Consider the following 15,304-nt stretch of genomic DNA (forward strand, 5'->3'; position numbering starts at 1 on the left):
GCCTGGGTCTTAGAATCAACCGAAGGGAGCTGGGTGAGGCGGCAGTGCTCCTCCCAGCCCAGCCCCTTCCTCTCTCTGCCCAGTGCCAGGGTAAGACATTTCCCTCCATCCACCTGTGGACCCGGCTCCTGTCAGCCCTGGCTGGTCTCCTCTACGCCTCGGCCATCGTGGCCCATGACCGGCGGCCTGAGTACCTGCTGCGGGCCACGCCCTGGTTGCTGACCTCGCTCGGCCGTGCAGCGCTGGACCTGTCAGTATCCACCCCAGGTCCCGGGGCTGGACTGCCTGTGTCTCCTCTCCCCTCTGCCCCACCACGCCCTCCTACCCGCTTGGTAGAAAGAATTCTTTCTCAGTGGCCAGGGTGGTGGTTTGAAGCCTAGGGCAGGCAGACACAATTGTAGCGTGCAATTATGTGTTTTTTTCTTTTTTCTTTTTTTAAATAAGAAGAAGGATCTCTTGACTGGAGCTCTGTGAAACTGCAGAGAGGGAATGTGAACTCCTTGGCCCTGAGCTCAGAGAAGAGCCAGCTCCTGTCTCCATGCTGCTCCCGCTGCTCTGGCCCCACCCACCCTCTGTGAATCTGTTTTCTCACCTTTGCCTTGTCTTTCTCGTGGGCTGGAAAGGGCTTTGAGAGCTGACTTGGCCTGCACAGCTGATCCTGCACGTCCTGTCCTATTTGGTGCTGGAGCCTGGGGTGGGGAAGCAGGGAGAAAAGCTGTCCCCCTTTCTTGTCCCCAGGGGGATGTTGCCCGATGTGCTGACACCCCGGTGACCTTGCTGTGAGGGCCTCAAGGGCACACTAAGCTCAGACAGTGGCGGGTGGAGATGCTGACAGTGGATAAACCTCGGCTGGCGAGGGAGTGTGTGAAAAAACCCTGTGGATTTATCATAAACAGTTACGAAAAAGATTTTCTCACCTACTATTTGAGTCTGCCAAGGTTGCCATAACACATTGCCACAAACTCGATGGCTTAAGCCAAAGGAATTTATTCTCTCAGGTTTGGAGACCAGAAGCCCCAAGTCCAGATAGGGCCATACTCCCTCCAAAGGTTCCGAGAGAGAGTCTCGCCCTGCCTTTTCCGGCTTCAGGTGGGCTCCTGGGGTGCCTTGGTTCCTGGCAGCATAATTCCCATTTCTGCCTCTATCGTCACATGGCCCTTTTCCTTTTGTGTATCTCTGCCTGTCTTCTCTTCCTCTGAAGTTCCTGTTGTGGGACTTACCTTATTGGCCCTAGTCCACTGCCAACCTCATCTTAACTAACTCTTGATATCAGCAAAGACCCTGTTCCCAAATAAAGTCACATTCTGAGGTTCTGGGTGGATATGAATCTGGAGAGGATGCTGTTCAACCCACTACGTGTACCGTCCCTCCTAAGCCGAGGAAGATGGTTTTCACAATCCTTTGGTTTAACAAGTATTCACCAGGTGCTTGTTGGAGCACCTGGCTGGGTGGTGGGCCCTGGGGGGACAGAGAGAATTGGACCTGGCTCTGTCCTTAGATGGTCTTGTGTCTGCTCTGAGGCCTACCCTGGAAGGATGATTCTGGGGAGAGAGGGCGTCACTCCAGGGTGGAGCCCTTGGGGTGCCAAGGTAAAGGCAGCATCAGGCAACTGAAATTCTCTGCTTCCTTGAACCTTAACTTCCACTTCTCAGATCATTTTCCTTTCCTGTGTGATGAAGAGCAAGATGAGGCAGGTCTTGGGATTTGCCTCTGAAGCGGGAGAGAACCCCGACACCCAAGCCCTTCTGACCTGTGCAGAGAAGGAGGAAGAAAACCAGGAGGCAATGACCGAGGCAAGGTCTCCCAGCTGGATGGGGCCAACCAGTGTCTGTGCCCAGCGTGGGCAGAGGTGGAGAGCCTCGCCAGGGCCCAGCCTGGGAATCTGGGGGTCCCTTCGGTGTGGGCCAGTCAGTCACTTTAAAGAACTACTGTTATGCCCAATGCTGAGTGCCCTGAGAAAATAGGATCCTCTGTTTTTCCAAGTACAAAATATTTTTAAAGTTTTTTCTTTCATTGCTGCATGAACTTGAACATTTTTTAGCAATGTAGATAAAACAGTCAAATGTCCACTTATGCTATTTGGTAATTTACACATATATTGAAATTCACTTACTATATAAATTAATACTTGAGTTTAGAAGTAATGTGCTTTTTGCCCTCGTTTGGTAAAAACTTATGTTCCTACTTTTGCATGCATTTGACACCCACAGCATCACCACCAATAACACAATTTTTTAAAAAGTTGATATTGCTAAAAAGCTGATTTTTAAAGTGTTGTTTACAGTAAGATCCGCCCTTTGCAATTATGTCATATCTGTAAATGTGTCTGTCTCTGTCTTTACTGATTTAATCAGGTGACCCCTGTAAGTAAGGAGAACTATGCTAACTGAGGGAGTTTGTCTTTGTCAGAAGTCCTTGACTGCAAATAATCGAACGAGTGCCTCATGATAAGACAGCTTGTAAAGACTTGAACAGAAAGCACCTCCCTCTTTTCTAAGATAATTTTTTCAGGAAAAAAAAAATCTAGTGTCCTATGAAGACTCTTCACTATTCTCATTTCTTTCAGAGTGGAAATGAGACTCCATGTGAGTGAGCCAGGCCCACTCCTCCAAATGCTCTAGCTTTAACGGCATAATCTGACTGAGCTAATGAAACAGGAGATAGCGTGTAGGTATGGCCAAGCTAAAAGGGGAGATACAGGTTCTTGGACCAAAGATCCAAGTTCCCAGGAAGGCTCTGATGGGATGTTATTTTCATTCCATTCTAGAATCTGTTGTGAATTATATTCCAAAAGGGAGCTAAAATATTTCGGGAAAGCCCCATGTGTTTAGTGTTCTGAAGAGAGTAAGTAGAGCCTTCACCATCTCTTCAGCAGTCTTTACAGCTCTGGTTCTCAAAGTGTCGTCCCTGGACTAGCATCGCCCAAGAACTTGTTAGAAATGCAAATTCCAGGGTCCACCAAGCTCTACCAAAACACAGCTCAATTGTTTTAATAAGTCCTCCTGGTGCTTCTGATGCACAGTGAAGTTCGAGAACCACTTCTTCTAAAAGCATTTGTTTAGCACCCACCTACGTGGTCTCCCAGCTTTGCCAAACTTTATAATTATCCCGGGAGCTTTTAAACTCTCCAGGTCAGTTCCACACTGGTTAAATAGGAATGTCTGGGGTTAAAAGCTAAACATTAGCTGTTTTTTAAGAAGCCCAGGTAGTTCCACTGTGCAGCTAAGTTTCAGACCCACCCACCTTCTGTGACATCAAAGAGACAGATAAGATACATCTTATAGGAAGTAGAAAGTGAGTTGTGCCATAAAAGAACAGAAAAAATACTGTAGGGATTCTTTTGAAGAAAATGGAATCCTGTTTTTAGAAAGTGTCTCCTTCTTCCTTTTTGTCTTCCTGTCTCCTTTTGAAAGAACTCGGATTGGGTGCCGCTCACCACACTCCCACACTGCAAGCCACTCCAGAGGATGGCAGCCATCAGTCGCTACATGGAACTGACCATTGAACCGGTGCAGCAGGCAAGTGGCCGTGAGCCACAGCTGGGTGCCCAGAGGGTGGGGGGTAGTCATGGGAGGCTTCTTGGAGAGGTGACACTTTAACTGCAGGAGGGGCAGGATGAGTCAGGAAAGCATGTAAAAAAGAGCTTTTGAAGGCCTTGGTAGGGAGGAGGTGGTCAGATGAAGTGGAGCTGGGAAGATGAAAAGGTGGCGAAGAGGCAAGGTCACAGTATGGAAGCTGAGCATCATCCTGAGGATGACGGGAGTCCAGGAGACTTCAGGACTAGAGACTCAGGGTCAGTCATGCATTTTAGGGCCATCACTCAGGCCGTGCTGGGGGCAGATTAGAGAGAGGAGCCTAGAGATAAGCGGGTCAGTGAGGAACGGCTACAAGTCCAAGAAAGAGGTGGTGTGGCCTGAACCAAGGTCAGAGCTGATGGAGATGCAGAGCTTCAGTGGAGTCAGTGGGTAGAGCAGTGGGAGCAGTGAGGGTATGGGGTGACTCCCGGGGTTCCGGCCTGTTCGTGGGGTCCTCAGGAGGAGGAGCGGAGAAGGCAATGGCAACCCACTCCAGTACTCTTGCCTGGAAAATCCCGTGGACGGAGGAGCCTGGTAGGCTGCAGTCCATGAGGTCACCAAGAGTCAGACATGACTGAGCGATTTCACTTTCACTTTTCACTTTCATGCATTGGAGAAGGAAATGGCAACCCACTCCAGTGTTCTTGCCTGGAGAATCCCAGGGACGGGGGAGCCTGGTGGGCTGCCGTCTATGGGGTCGCACAGAGTCGGACACGACTGAAGCGACTTAGCAGCAGCAGCAGCAACAGGAGGAGGAGAGTTGGAGAAAAGACTGAAAAAGGTGGTAAGACACCCACTTCACATCCCACACCCCACTAGGATGTTCCTGTCGAGGCTACAGTGACCTCCCTACCGCTAAATCCTGGGATAATGTCTGTCCTAGTTGAGATTCAACTCGTTCAGCCACCCGCTTCTTCCAGTTTCTGGGGCCCTCCTTGTCCTAGTTTTTCCAACTCCCCACTCCTGGCGGCTCCTCCCGGTGAGCCTGACTTCAAGGTTGCAGTGCCCCAACTCCACCTCAGGAGGGCTCCCTTCTCTGATCCCATAGCCCCACCTGCCAGCCCTTGCGATCTCCCCTGCCTGTGTCTCCATCCTTTCTAGTCTTGGCTGCTCTGCTACCTCTTCATTATCACCACATGGCATCTCACACACCCCGTGTATAATATGGAATTCTGGATTTCCATGCCCAGACCGGCTCCCGCTCCTCTCCCTATCTTCCTCATGTCAGTGCAGGGGGCAAACCCAGATCCTCCTCTTCTCCTCACTACATGCTTATGCCCATCTCACCTGTGGGCGAGTCTTGTAAATACTTCATTTAAAGTAGATCCAGGAACTTCCCTGGTGGTCCAGTGGTTACGACTCTGCGCTTCCAATGCAGGGAACATAGGTATTGATCCCTGTTTGGGGAACTGAGATCCCACATGGCATGGACAAAGCCAAAAAATGAATAAATAAAAATAAAGTAGATCCAACCTGGAGATTATCATATAAGTGAAGTAAGGAAGACAAGTATTATATGATGCCACTTTTATTTGGAATCTAAAAAATACTACAAATGAACTTATTTACGAAACAGAAATAGACTCACAGATATAGAAAACAAACTTATGGTTACCAAAGTGGAAGGGTAGGGGAAGGGATAAATTGGGAGCATGGGATTAACAGATGCACACAACTATGTATAAAATAGATAAATGACAAGATTTTGCTACATAGTACAGGGAACTATATTCAATATCTTGTAATAAACTATAGGGCTTCCCTGGTGGCTCATATGGTAAAGAATCTACATGCAATGTGGGAGACCTGGGTTCGATCCCTGGGTCGGGAAGATCCTATGGAGAAGGAAATGGCAACCCACTCCAGTATTCTTGCCTGGGAAATCCTGTGGACAGAGGAGTCTGGCAGGTATAATGAGAAAGAATTTTAAAAAAGAATATAGGCATATACAGGTGAATATGTATAACTGAGTCACTTTACTGTACACCTAAAGCTAATATAACATTGTAAATCAACTGTACTTCAATTTAAAAAGTGGGAAACAAGTAGATCCAGGAGACTTGTCACTGGTTTGCTCCTCACTGCTATTTTTGTCCTATCCCCTCCACTTACAACCAGTAACCCTAAGGGTCTGTTTAAAACGTAAATTACATCTTGTTACTCTTTGGTTTAAAGCACTCTTCTGGCTTCCCTTGTGGCTCGGCTGCTAAAGAATCTGCCTGCAATGCAGGAGACCTGGGTTCAATCCCTGGGTTGGGAAGATCCCCTGGAGAAGGGAAAGGCTACCCATTCCAGTATTCTGGCCTAGAGAATTCCATGGACTGTATATAGTCCATGGGGTTGCAAAGAGTCGGACATGACTGAGTGACTTCACTTCACTTCTGGCTTCCCATTTCACACAGAATAGAATCTAATCTCCTAACACAGACCTGTTAGACTCTCCGAAACCCTTGCTTGCCCCATCCCTGACTGCCTCCACTTTTACCCCGCTTCACTCCTCTCTGCCTACACAGAATATCTCTTCATTCCTCTGCCTACATGCTCTTCCTCCTGATTTTTTTACATGTCTGCTTCTTTCTCATCTTTCTGTTCAGTAAAAACGTCACTTTCTCCGAAGGCCTTCTTCCCCCACCACCCAGTCAAATGGGTGTATTACCTCTTCTGCTGTTTTACTTTCAGTTCAGTTCAGTCACTCAGTCATGTCCGACTCTTTGCGACCCCATGAACTGCAGCACGCCAGGCCTCCCTGTCCATCACCAACTCCCAGAGTCCACCCAAACCCATGTCCGTTGAGTCGGTGATGCCATCCAACCATCTCATCCTCTGTCGTCCCCTTCTCCTCCTGCCCTCAATCTTTCCCAGCATCAGGGTCTTTTCAAATGAGTCAGCTCTTCGCATCAGGTGGCTAAAGTATTGGAGTTTCAGCTTCCATATCAGTCCTTGAACACCCAGGACTGATTTCCTTTAGGATGGACTGGTTGGATCTCCTTTTGTCCAAGGGACTCTCAAGAGTCTTCTCCAACACCACAGTTCAAAATCATCAATTCTTCAGCACTCAGCTTTCTTCACAGTCCAACTCTCACATCCATACATGACCACTGGAAAAACCATAGCCTTGACTAGACGGACCTTTGTTGGTAAAGTAATGTCTCTGCTTTTGAATATGTTGTCTAGGTTAGTCATAACTTTCCTTCCAAGGAGTAAGCGTCTTTTAATTTCATGGCTGCAGTCACCGTCTGTATTACTTTATTACCTTTTAAAATGCTCTGCAAAGCACGTTTCATGATCTTTTACTTTTGTTTTCTGTCTCCTGCTTGGATATAAACTTTGTCTGCTTCTGTCTCATCTGCGTCAACCCTGGTGCATCGAGTCACAGGCTCTCAGCACAGGTGTGTTGGAACGAAGAGTTCAGTAGTAGGGGCCCCACTGAGCTGACCTTGGGACATGCTGACACTCAGAGTTTGGTCCTGATAGAGAGGTTTTACTTATTGTTGTTCCTTGGGAAGTGGGTGCAAATAGCCTGTATGTGATGTAAGTGAAGTTCAGGGAGATTCGGAGCACGTTTTCACAATTAAGAGCCTGTTTTGGCCATTAAACTCTTCTTCCATCGGGAGGGTGGGTGGGTAGGTGGGTGATTGGAAGCCCTGGGGAAAGCACAGGGAACCCTGGCAGCATCTGGCCAACACTTTACATTAGAAATTTTGAAATCATGGAATTTCTGAAAAATAATAATGCAAAATAAAAAAGAATGATGCAAAATAAAGAACAATAATGGAAAAGTTGTGTTCACTTAAACGCAAGACTCCCTGTACCTGAGTCTTGAGAGGATGCCTGCTGGGAAACAGACTCTGGGAGAAGACTGTGTTCTCTTGTTCTCTTCCTTCTGTGTCCACCAGAGGGCGAGCGTTGTCTTCATGACAGCTCCCAGCTGGGAGCCTGGAGCCCTGCCTCTAGCCTGGGCAGAAGAGTCATCATTCCCGTGGTGGTCTGTTTATTAGGGCTAACTACCTGTCAGGCTCTGAGTAATTGATAAAAACCAACCCTTCTGGTGATGACTGTACTGGTCATAGTGCTTAGAGTGCTGGTTATAGTGCTTAGAGTACTGGTCTAAGTGCTTTACATAGATTACATCATTTAATCCAAACACCCAACCCTTGAGGTTACCATGCTCATTTTACAGAGAAGGAAAAGGGGCCAGTTGAGGTTAGGCAGCTTGCTCAAGGTCACATGATCTGTTGGTGTTAGAACCAGGATTCATACCTGTCTCTACCCAGATCTGTGCCTTTCCTTACAGTTATACAGCTTCTTACTTGGCATAATGGCTGACACCCAGTAAATGCTTGATAAATGTTTTTTTAAAATTATCATCAACACAAATTCTTATAACAACTTGAAGTAGATACAAGTGTTATTTCTATTGTTATAGAAATTGTTGAATTATTATTATGCTAAATTATTATATTTAATACTTTTATTATTGTTTTAGACTGAGGCACAGAGAGGGTTAACTCACTTGCCCAAGATCCCATAGTTAGAAAAATCTCAAAAATAGGTTTCATGCTAAGCATGTCTGATTCCAGGCCCTGAGCTTTTATAGAAAGGACATGATTTTTATGCCGCCATTTCATGCCTGCTATGTTAGCAGATTTTTTTTTTTTTTAATGAGAATGTCCTGATGGGCATGTTGTGGTTTGGTATCGTGATGCCATGTGCTTTAATACACATCCAGTTTGGACTACCCTTTGAAACAGACAAACGAGCCAGTGAGGTCCCCACTCTTCCCAACATCCCCTCCTGAACACTGGTCTGATGAGAGATTTCCCAAGAGGCGCAGCTGGGGCTAGGCTGGGCCTGAGGAGCCGAGGGCGTGGGGTCCTAGGAGTCCACAACTTGCAGCATTTGAAACTCCATTTTATCTGTTGACTCAGGTGTGATCAGGCCTGGGGAATTTATAGATTCTTTCGTTGTTGTGGCTGGGAGGCCTCTGCTCCCCGCCTCCCTATGTCTCTGCCTGTGTTTCCTTTGTGGATTTTCCTCCCTTCCAGCTGACTCTCACAGGGATCTGTGCCCTTGACCTGTCTAGGGTTGCAGCCCTGCGTGATTTGGGGACCAGTATGAGCAGCTGTTCTTCTCATGTGTCCGGGGCGTTTACTAAACCTTACCCTCGTGACACCACTTAAGAGGAGGGCAGGCAGGGGCCACCAGCCCTGTCTATAGGTTAGGAAAGTGACACTCAGGAGGACGAGGTTTCTTGCCAAGGTAACACAGTTAGCCGGTGGACACATGGTCTGGAAGGCAGGTTGTTCCCCCTGTGCTGTGTCAGTGTGATGACTGCCTGGCTCTGAAACCGCAGCCCACAGCCTCGAGGATCTTGTGGAAATCTGTGTGCCCTGTGAGGGGAAGCTGTCTTCTGAGACGGAAGAGAGATCAGTTCAGTTCAGTTGCTCAGTGATGTCCGACTCTTTCCACCTCCATGGACTGCAGCACTCCAGGCCTCCCTGTCCATCACTAAATCCCAGAGTTTACTCAAACTCATGTCCATTGAGTCGGTGATGCCATCCAACCATCTCATCCTCTGTCGTCCCCTTCTCCTCCTGCCTTCAATCTTTCCCAGCATCAGGGTCTTTTCCAGTGAGTCAGTTCTTTGCATCAGATGGCCAAAGTATTGGAGTTTCAGCTTCAACATCAGTCCTTCCAATGAATACCCTGGACTGATCTCCTTTAGGACGGACTGGTTGGATCTTCTTGGAATCCAAGGGACTCTCAAGAGTCTTCTCCAACACCACAGTTCAAAAGCATCAGTTCCTCACCACTCAGCTTTCTTTATAGTCAAACTCTCACATCCATACATAACTACTGGAAAAACCATAGCCTTGACTAGGCGGACCTTTTTTGGTAAAGTAATGTCTCTGCCTTTTAATATGCTGTCTAGATTGGTCATAACTTTCCTTCCAAGGAGCAAGTGTCTTTTAATTTCATGGCTGCAGTCACCATTTACAGTGATTTTGGAGCCCCTAAAAATAAAGTCTCTCACTGTTTTCCCATCTATTTGCCATGAAGTGATGGGACCGGATGCCATGGTCTTAGTTTTCTGAATATTGACTTTTAAGCCAACTTTTTCACTCTCCTCTTTCACTTTCATCAAGAGGCTCTTTAGTTCTTCTTCACTTTCTGCCATAAGGGTGGTGTCATCTGCATATCTGAGGTTATCGATATTTCTCCCGGCAATCTTGATTCCAGCTTGAGCTTCATCCAGCCTGGCATTTTGCATGATGTACTCTGCATATAAGTTAAATAAGCAGGGTGACAATATACAGCCTTGTCGTACTCCTTTTCCTATTTGGAACCAGTCTGTTGTTCCATGTCCAGTTCTAACTGTTGCTTCCTGACATGCATACAGATTTCTCAAGAGGCAGGTCAGGTGGTCTGGTATTCCCATCTCTTTCAGAATTTTCCACAGTTTATTGTGATCCACACAGTCAAAGGCTTTGGCATAGTCAATAAAACAGAAGTAGATTTTTTTCTGGAACTCTCTTGCTTTTTTTGATGATACAACAGATGTTGGCAATTTGATCTCTGCTTCCTCTGCCATTTTTAAATCCAGCTTAAGCATCTGGAAGTTCATGGTTCATGTACTGCTGAAGCCTGGCTTGGAGAATTTTGAGCATTACTTTACTAGAGTGTGAGATGAGTGCAATTGTGCGGTAGTTTGAGCATTCTTTGGCATTGCCTTTCTATGGGATTGGAATGAAAAGTGACCTTTTCCAGTCCTGTGGCCACTGCTGAGTTTTCCAAATTGTCTGGCATATTAAGTGCAGCACTTTCACAGCATCGCCTTTTAGGATTTGAAATAGCAAGATGGTAGAAGAGGCGGAATTGTGTTTAGAATCAAACCCCATAGCCGCCAGAGACACTCAGAGGGCTCAAACAAACCTTGTGCGCACCAGGACCCAGAGACCCCACAGAGACTGAGACAGAACTGGGTTTGAGTGTCCCCTGCAGAGGTACAGGTCAGCAGTGGCCTGCTGCAGGGGCAGGGGCTTTGGGTGCAGCATAAGCCCTCTTGGAGGAGGATACCACTAACCCACCATAGAGCCGCCAGAACTTACACAGGACTGGGGAAACAGACTATTGGAGGGCACAAACAGAACCTTGTGTGCACCAGGACCCAGGAGAAAGAGCAGTGACCCCACAAGAGACTGACCCAGACTTGCCCGTGAGTGTCCAGGACTCTCTGGCCAAGGCGTGGGTTGGCAGTGGCCTCCTGCAGGGTTGGGGGCAGTGAGTATAGCAGTGCATGCATGAGACATTTTGAAGGAGGCCGCCATTGTCTTCATTACCTCCACCGTAGTTTGAAAGTGAAAGTGAAGGCTGCTCAGTCCTGTCCGACTATTTGCGACCCCATGGACTGTAGCACACCAGGCCTCCCTGTCCATCACCAACTCCCAGAGTTTACTCAAACTCATGTCCATCGAGTCAGTGATGCCATCCAGCCATCTCATCCTTTATCGTCCCCTTCTCCTCCCACCTTCAATCTTTCCCAGGATCAGGGTCTTTTCAAATGAGTCAGTTCTAGTTTGGCCCCAGGTAAATAACAGGGAGGGAACAAGCTCCACCCATCTTCAAAAAATTGGGTTAAAGATTTACTGAGCATGCCCACGCCCATCAGAACAAGGCCCAGTTTCTCCCTCAGTCAGTCTCTCAGGAAGCTTCCATAAGCCTCTAATGCTTCTCCATCAGAGGGCAGACAGACTGAAAACCACAGTCACAGAAAACTATCCAATCTGATCACATGGACCACAGCCTTGTCTAACTCAATGAAACTATGAGCCATGCCATGTGGGGCCACCCAAGACATACGGGTCATGGTGGAGAGTTCTGACAAAATGTGGTCCATCAGAGAAGGGAATGGCAAACCACTTCAGAATTCTTGCCTTGAGAACTGCATGAACAGTATGAAAAGGCGAAAGGATAGGATACTGAAAGAGGAACTCCCTAGGTCGGTAGGTGCCCAATATGCTACTGGAGATCAGTGGAGAAATAACTCCAGAAAGAATGAAGAGATGGCGCCAAAGCAAAAACAACATCCAGTTGTGGATGTGACTGTTGATGGAAGTAAAGTTCGATGTTGTAAAGAGCAATATTGTATAGGAACCTGGAATGTTAGGTCCATGAATCAAGGCAAACTGAAAGTGGTCAAACAGGAGATGGCATCAACATTTTAGGAATCAGTGAACTAAAGTGGACTGGAATGGGTGAATTTAACTCAGTGACCATTATATATACTACTGTTGGCAGGAATTCCTTAGAAGAAATGGAGTAGCCATCATGGTCAACAAAAGAGTCTGAAATGCAGTACTTGGCTGCAATCTCAAAAATGACAGAATAATCTCTCTTCATTTCCAAAGCAAACCACTCAATATCACAGTAATCCAAGTCTATGCCCCACCCAGTAATGCTGAAGAAGCTGAAGTTGAACGGTTCTATGAAGACCTACAAGACCTTCTAGAACTAACACCCCAAAACGATGTCCTTTTCATCATAGGGGACTGGAATGCAAAAGTAGGAAGTCAAGAGATACCTGGAGTAACAGACAAATTTGGCCTTGGACTATAGAATGAAGCTGACCAAAGGCTAATAGAGTTTTGCCAAGAGAATGCATTGCTGCTGCTGCTGCTGCTAAGTCGCTTCAGTCGTGTCCGACTCTGTGCGACCCCATAGACGGCAGCCCACCAGGCTTCCCCTTCCCTGGTTTTCTCCAGTCAAGAACACTGGAGTGGGTTGCCATTTCCTTCTCCAATGCATGAAAGTAAAAATTGAAAGTGAAGCCCCTCAGTCATGTCCAACTCTTAGCAACCCCTTGGACTACAGCCTACCAGGCTCTTCCATCCATGGATTTTCCAGGCAAGAGTACTGGAGTGCGGTGCCATTGCCTTCTCCGAGAGAACGCACAGGTCATAGCAAACACCCTTTTCCAACAACACAAAAGAAGACTCTACACACGGTCGTCACCAAGTGGTCAATACAGAAATCAGATTGATTATATTCGTTGCAGCCAAAGATGGAGATGCTCTGTGCTGTTGCTGCTGCTGCTAAGTCTCTTCAGCTGTGTCCGACTCTGTGCGACCCCATAGACGGCAGCCCACCAGGCTCTGCCATCGCTGGGATTCTCTAGGCAAGAACACTGGAGTGGGTTGCCATTTCCTTCTCCAATGCATAAAAGTGAAAAGTGAAAGTGAAGTCGCTTCAGTTGTGTCGGACTCTGTGCGACCCCATAGACTGCAGCCCACCAGGCTCCTCCATCCATGGGATTTTCCAGGCAAGAGTACTGGAGTGGGATGCCATTGCCTTCTCCAGGAGACGCTCTGTACAATCAGCAAAAACAAGACCGGGAGCTGACTGTGCTCACATCATGAACTCCCTATTGCCAAATTCAGACTTAAACTGAAGAAAGAAGGGAAAACCCCTAGACCATTCAGGTATGACCTAAATCAAATCCCTTACAATTATACAGTGGAAATGACAAATAGATTCCAAGGATTATACAGTTCCTGAAGAACTATGGACGGAGGTTCATGACGTTGTACAGGAGATAGTGATCAAGACCATCCCCAAGAAAAAGAAATGCAAAAAGGCAAATGGTTGTCTGAGGAAGCCTTACAAATAGCTGTGAAAAGAAGAGAAGCAAAAAGCAAAGGAGAAAAGGAAAGACATACCAGTTTGAATGCAGAGTTCCAAAGAATAGTAAGGAGAGATAAGAAAGCCTTCCTCAGTGATCAATGCAAAGAAATAGAGGAAAACAATAGAATGGGAAAGACTAGAGATCTCTTCAAGAAAATTAGAGATGCCAAGGGAACATTTCATGCAAAGATGGGCTCAATAAAGGACAGAAATGGTAGGGACCTAACAGAAGCAGAAGATATTAAGAAGAGGTGGCAGGAATACACAGAAGAACTGTACAAAAAAGATCTTCACGACCCAGATAATCACGATGGTGCGACCACTCACCTAGAGCCAGACATCTGGAATGTGAAGTCAAGTGGGTCTTAGGAAGCATCACTACAAACAAAGCTGGTGGAGGTGATGGAATTCCAGTTGAGCTATTTCAAATCCTAAAAGATGATGCTATGAAAGTGCTGCACTCAATATGCAAGCAAATTTGGAAAACTCAGCAGTGGCCACAGGACTGGAAAAGGTCTGTTTTCATTCCAATCCCAGAGAAAGGCAATGCCAAAGAATGCTCAAACTACCACACAATTGCACTCATCTCACACCCTAGCAAAGTAATGCTCAAAATTCTCCAAGCCAGGCTTCAACAGTACATGAACCATGAACTTCCAGATGTTCATGCTGGATTTAGAAAAGGGAGAGGAACCAGAGATCAAATTGCTAACATCTGTTATATCATTGAAAAAGCAAGAGAGTTCCAGAAAAAATCTACTTCTGTTTTATTGACTATGCCAAAGCCTTTGACTGTGTGGGTCACAACAAACTGTGGAAAATTCTTCAAAAGATGGGAGACCAGACCACCTGACCTGCCTCCTGAGAAATCTGTATGCATGTCAGGAAGCAACATTTAGAACTGGACATGGAACAACAGACTGGTTTCAAATAGGAAAAGGAGTACGTCAAGACTGTGTATTTAGCGTATATGCAGAATACATCATGAGAAATGCTGGGCTGGATGAAGCTCAAGCTGGAATCAAGATTGCTGGGAGAAATATCAATAACCTCAGATATGCAGATGACACCACTCTTATGGCAGAAAGCAAAGAAGAACTAAAGAGCCTCTTGATGAAGAAGGAGAGTGAAAAAGTTGGCTTAAAATTCAACATTCAGAAAACTATGGGACCGTGGCATCTGATCCCATCACTTCATGGCAAATAGATGGGGAAGCAAGGGAAACATTGAGATACTTTATTTTGGGGGGTGGGGGCTGTAAATGATGACTGCAGCCATGAAATTAAAAGACACTCCTTGGAAGAAAAGTTATGACCAACCTAGACAGTATATTAAAAAGCAGAAACATTACTTTGCCAACAAAGGTCCATCTAGTCAAAGCTATGGTTTTTCCAGTAGTCATGTATAGATGTGAGAGTTGGACTGCAAAAAAAGCTGAGCACCGAAGAATTGATGCTTTTAAACTGTGGTGTTGGAGAAGACTCTTGAGAATCCCTTGGACTGCAAGGAGATCCAACCAGTCCATCCTAAAGGAAATCAGTCCTGAATATTCATTGGAAGGACTGATGCTGAAGCTGAAACTCCAATACTCTGGCCACCTGATGTGAAGAACTGACTCATTTGAAGAGACCCTAATGCCAGGAAAGATTGAAGGTGGGAGGAGAAGGGGATAACAGAGGATAAGATGGTTGGATGGCATCACGGACTCGATGGACGTGAGTTTGAGTAAACTCCAGGAGTTGGTGATGTACAGGGAATCCTGGCGCTGTATACAGTCCATGGGGTCACAAAGAGTCGGACACAACTGAGCGACTGAACTGAACTGAAACCCCAGCCCATAGCCTCGAGGATCCCTGTGGAAACCTGTGTGCCCTGTGGGAGGAAGCTCTCTTCTGAGATGGACAGAGAGATAGATGATAGATAGATAGATATGGGTGCTTGCTAAGTCGCCTCAGTTGTGTCCAACTCTTTGAGAATCTATGGACTATAGCCTGCCAGGCTTCTCTGTCCATGGGATTCTTCAGGCCAGAATACTGGAGTAGGTTGCT

The 15,304-nt window shown here is 46.6% G+C and overlaps 1 protein-coding gene across 8 annotated transcripts in view; it reads left to right on the forward strand.

The window, feature by feature from the left end:
- TMEM44 (transmembrane protein 44) overlaps nt 1-15,304 on the forward strand; it is a 57,828-nt gene that overhangs the window by 11,685 nt on the left and 30,839 nt on the right. For 6 of the 8 annotated variants that reach the window (XR_009735521.1, XR_009735517.1, XR_009735518.1 and 3 more), the window contains 3 exons: nt 84-254; nt 1,653-1,793; nt 3,414-3,518. Coding sequence is in view for 3 of the 8 variants with exons in the window: in XM_061412426.1 (XP_061268410.1) it covers nt 84-254; nt 1,653-1,793; nt 3,414-3,518 (417 nt within the window). In the remaining 5 variants the exon portion in view is untranslated. Of the gene's footprint in view, nt 1-83; nt 255-1,652; nt 1,794-3,413; nt 4,360-15,304 lie in introns of all 8 variants that reach the window. The other 2 variants (XR_009735525.1, XR_009735522.1) reach the window with 2 other exon arrangements.

This window comes from Bos javanicus, chromosome 1, assembly GCF_032452875.1.
Source record: "Bos javanicus breed banteng chromosome 1, ARS-OSU_banteng_1.0, whole genome shotgun sequence".
Taxonomy (NCBI): domain Eukaryota; kingdom Metazoa; phylum Chordata; class Mammalia; order Artiodactyla; family Bovidae; genus Bos; species Bos javanicus.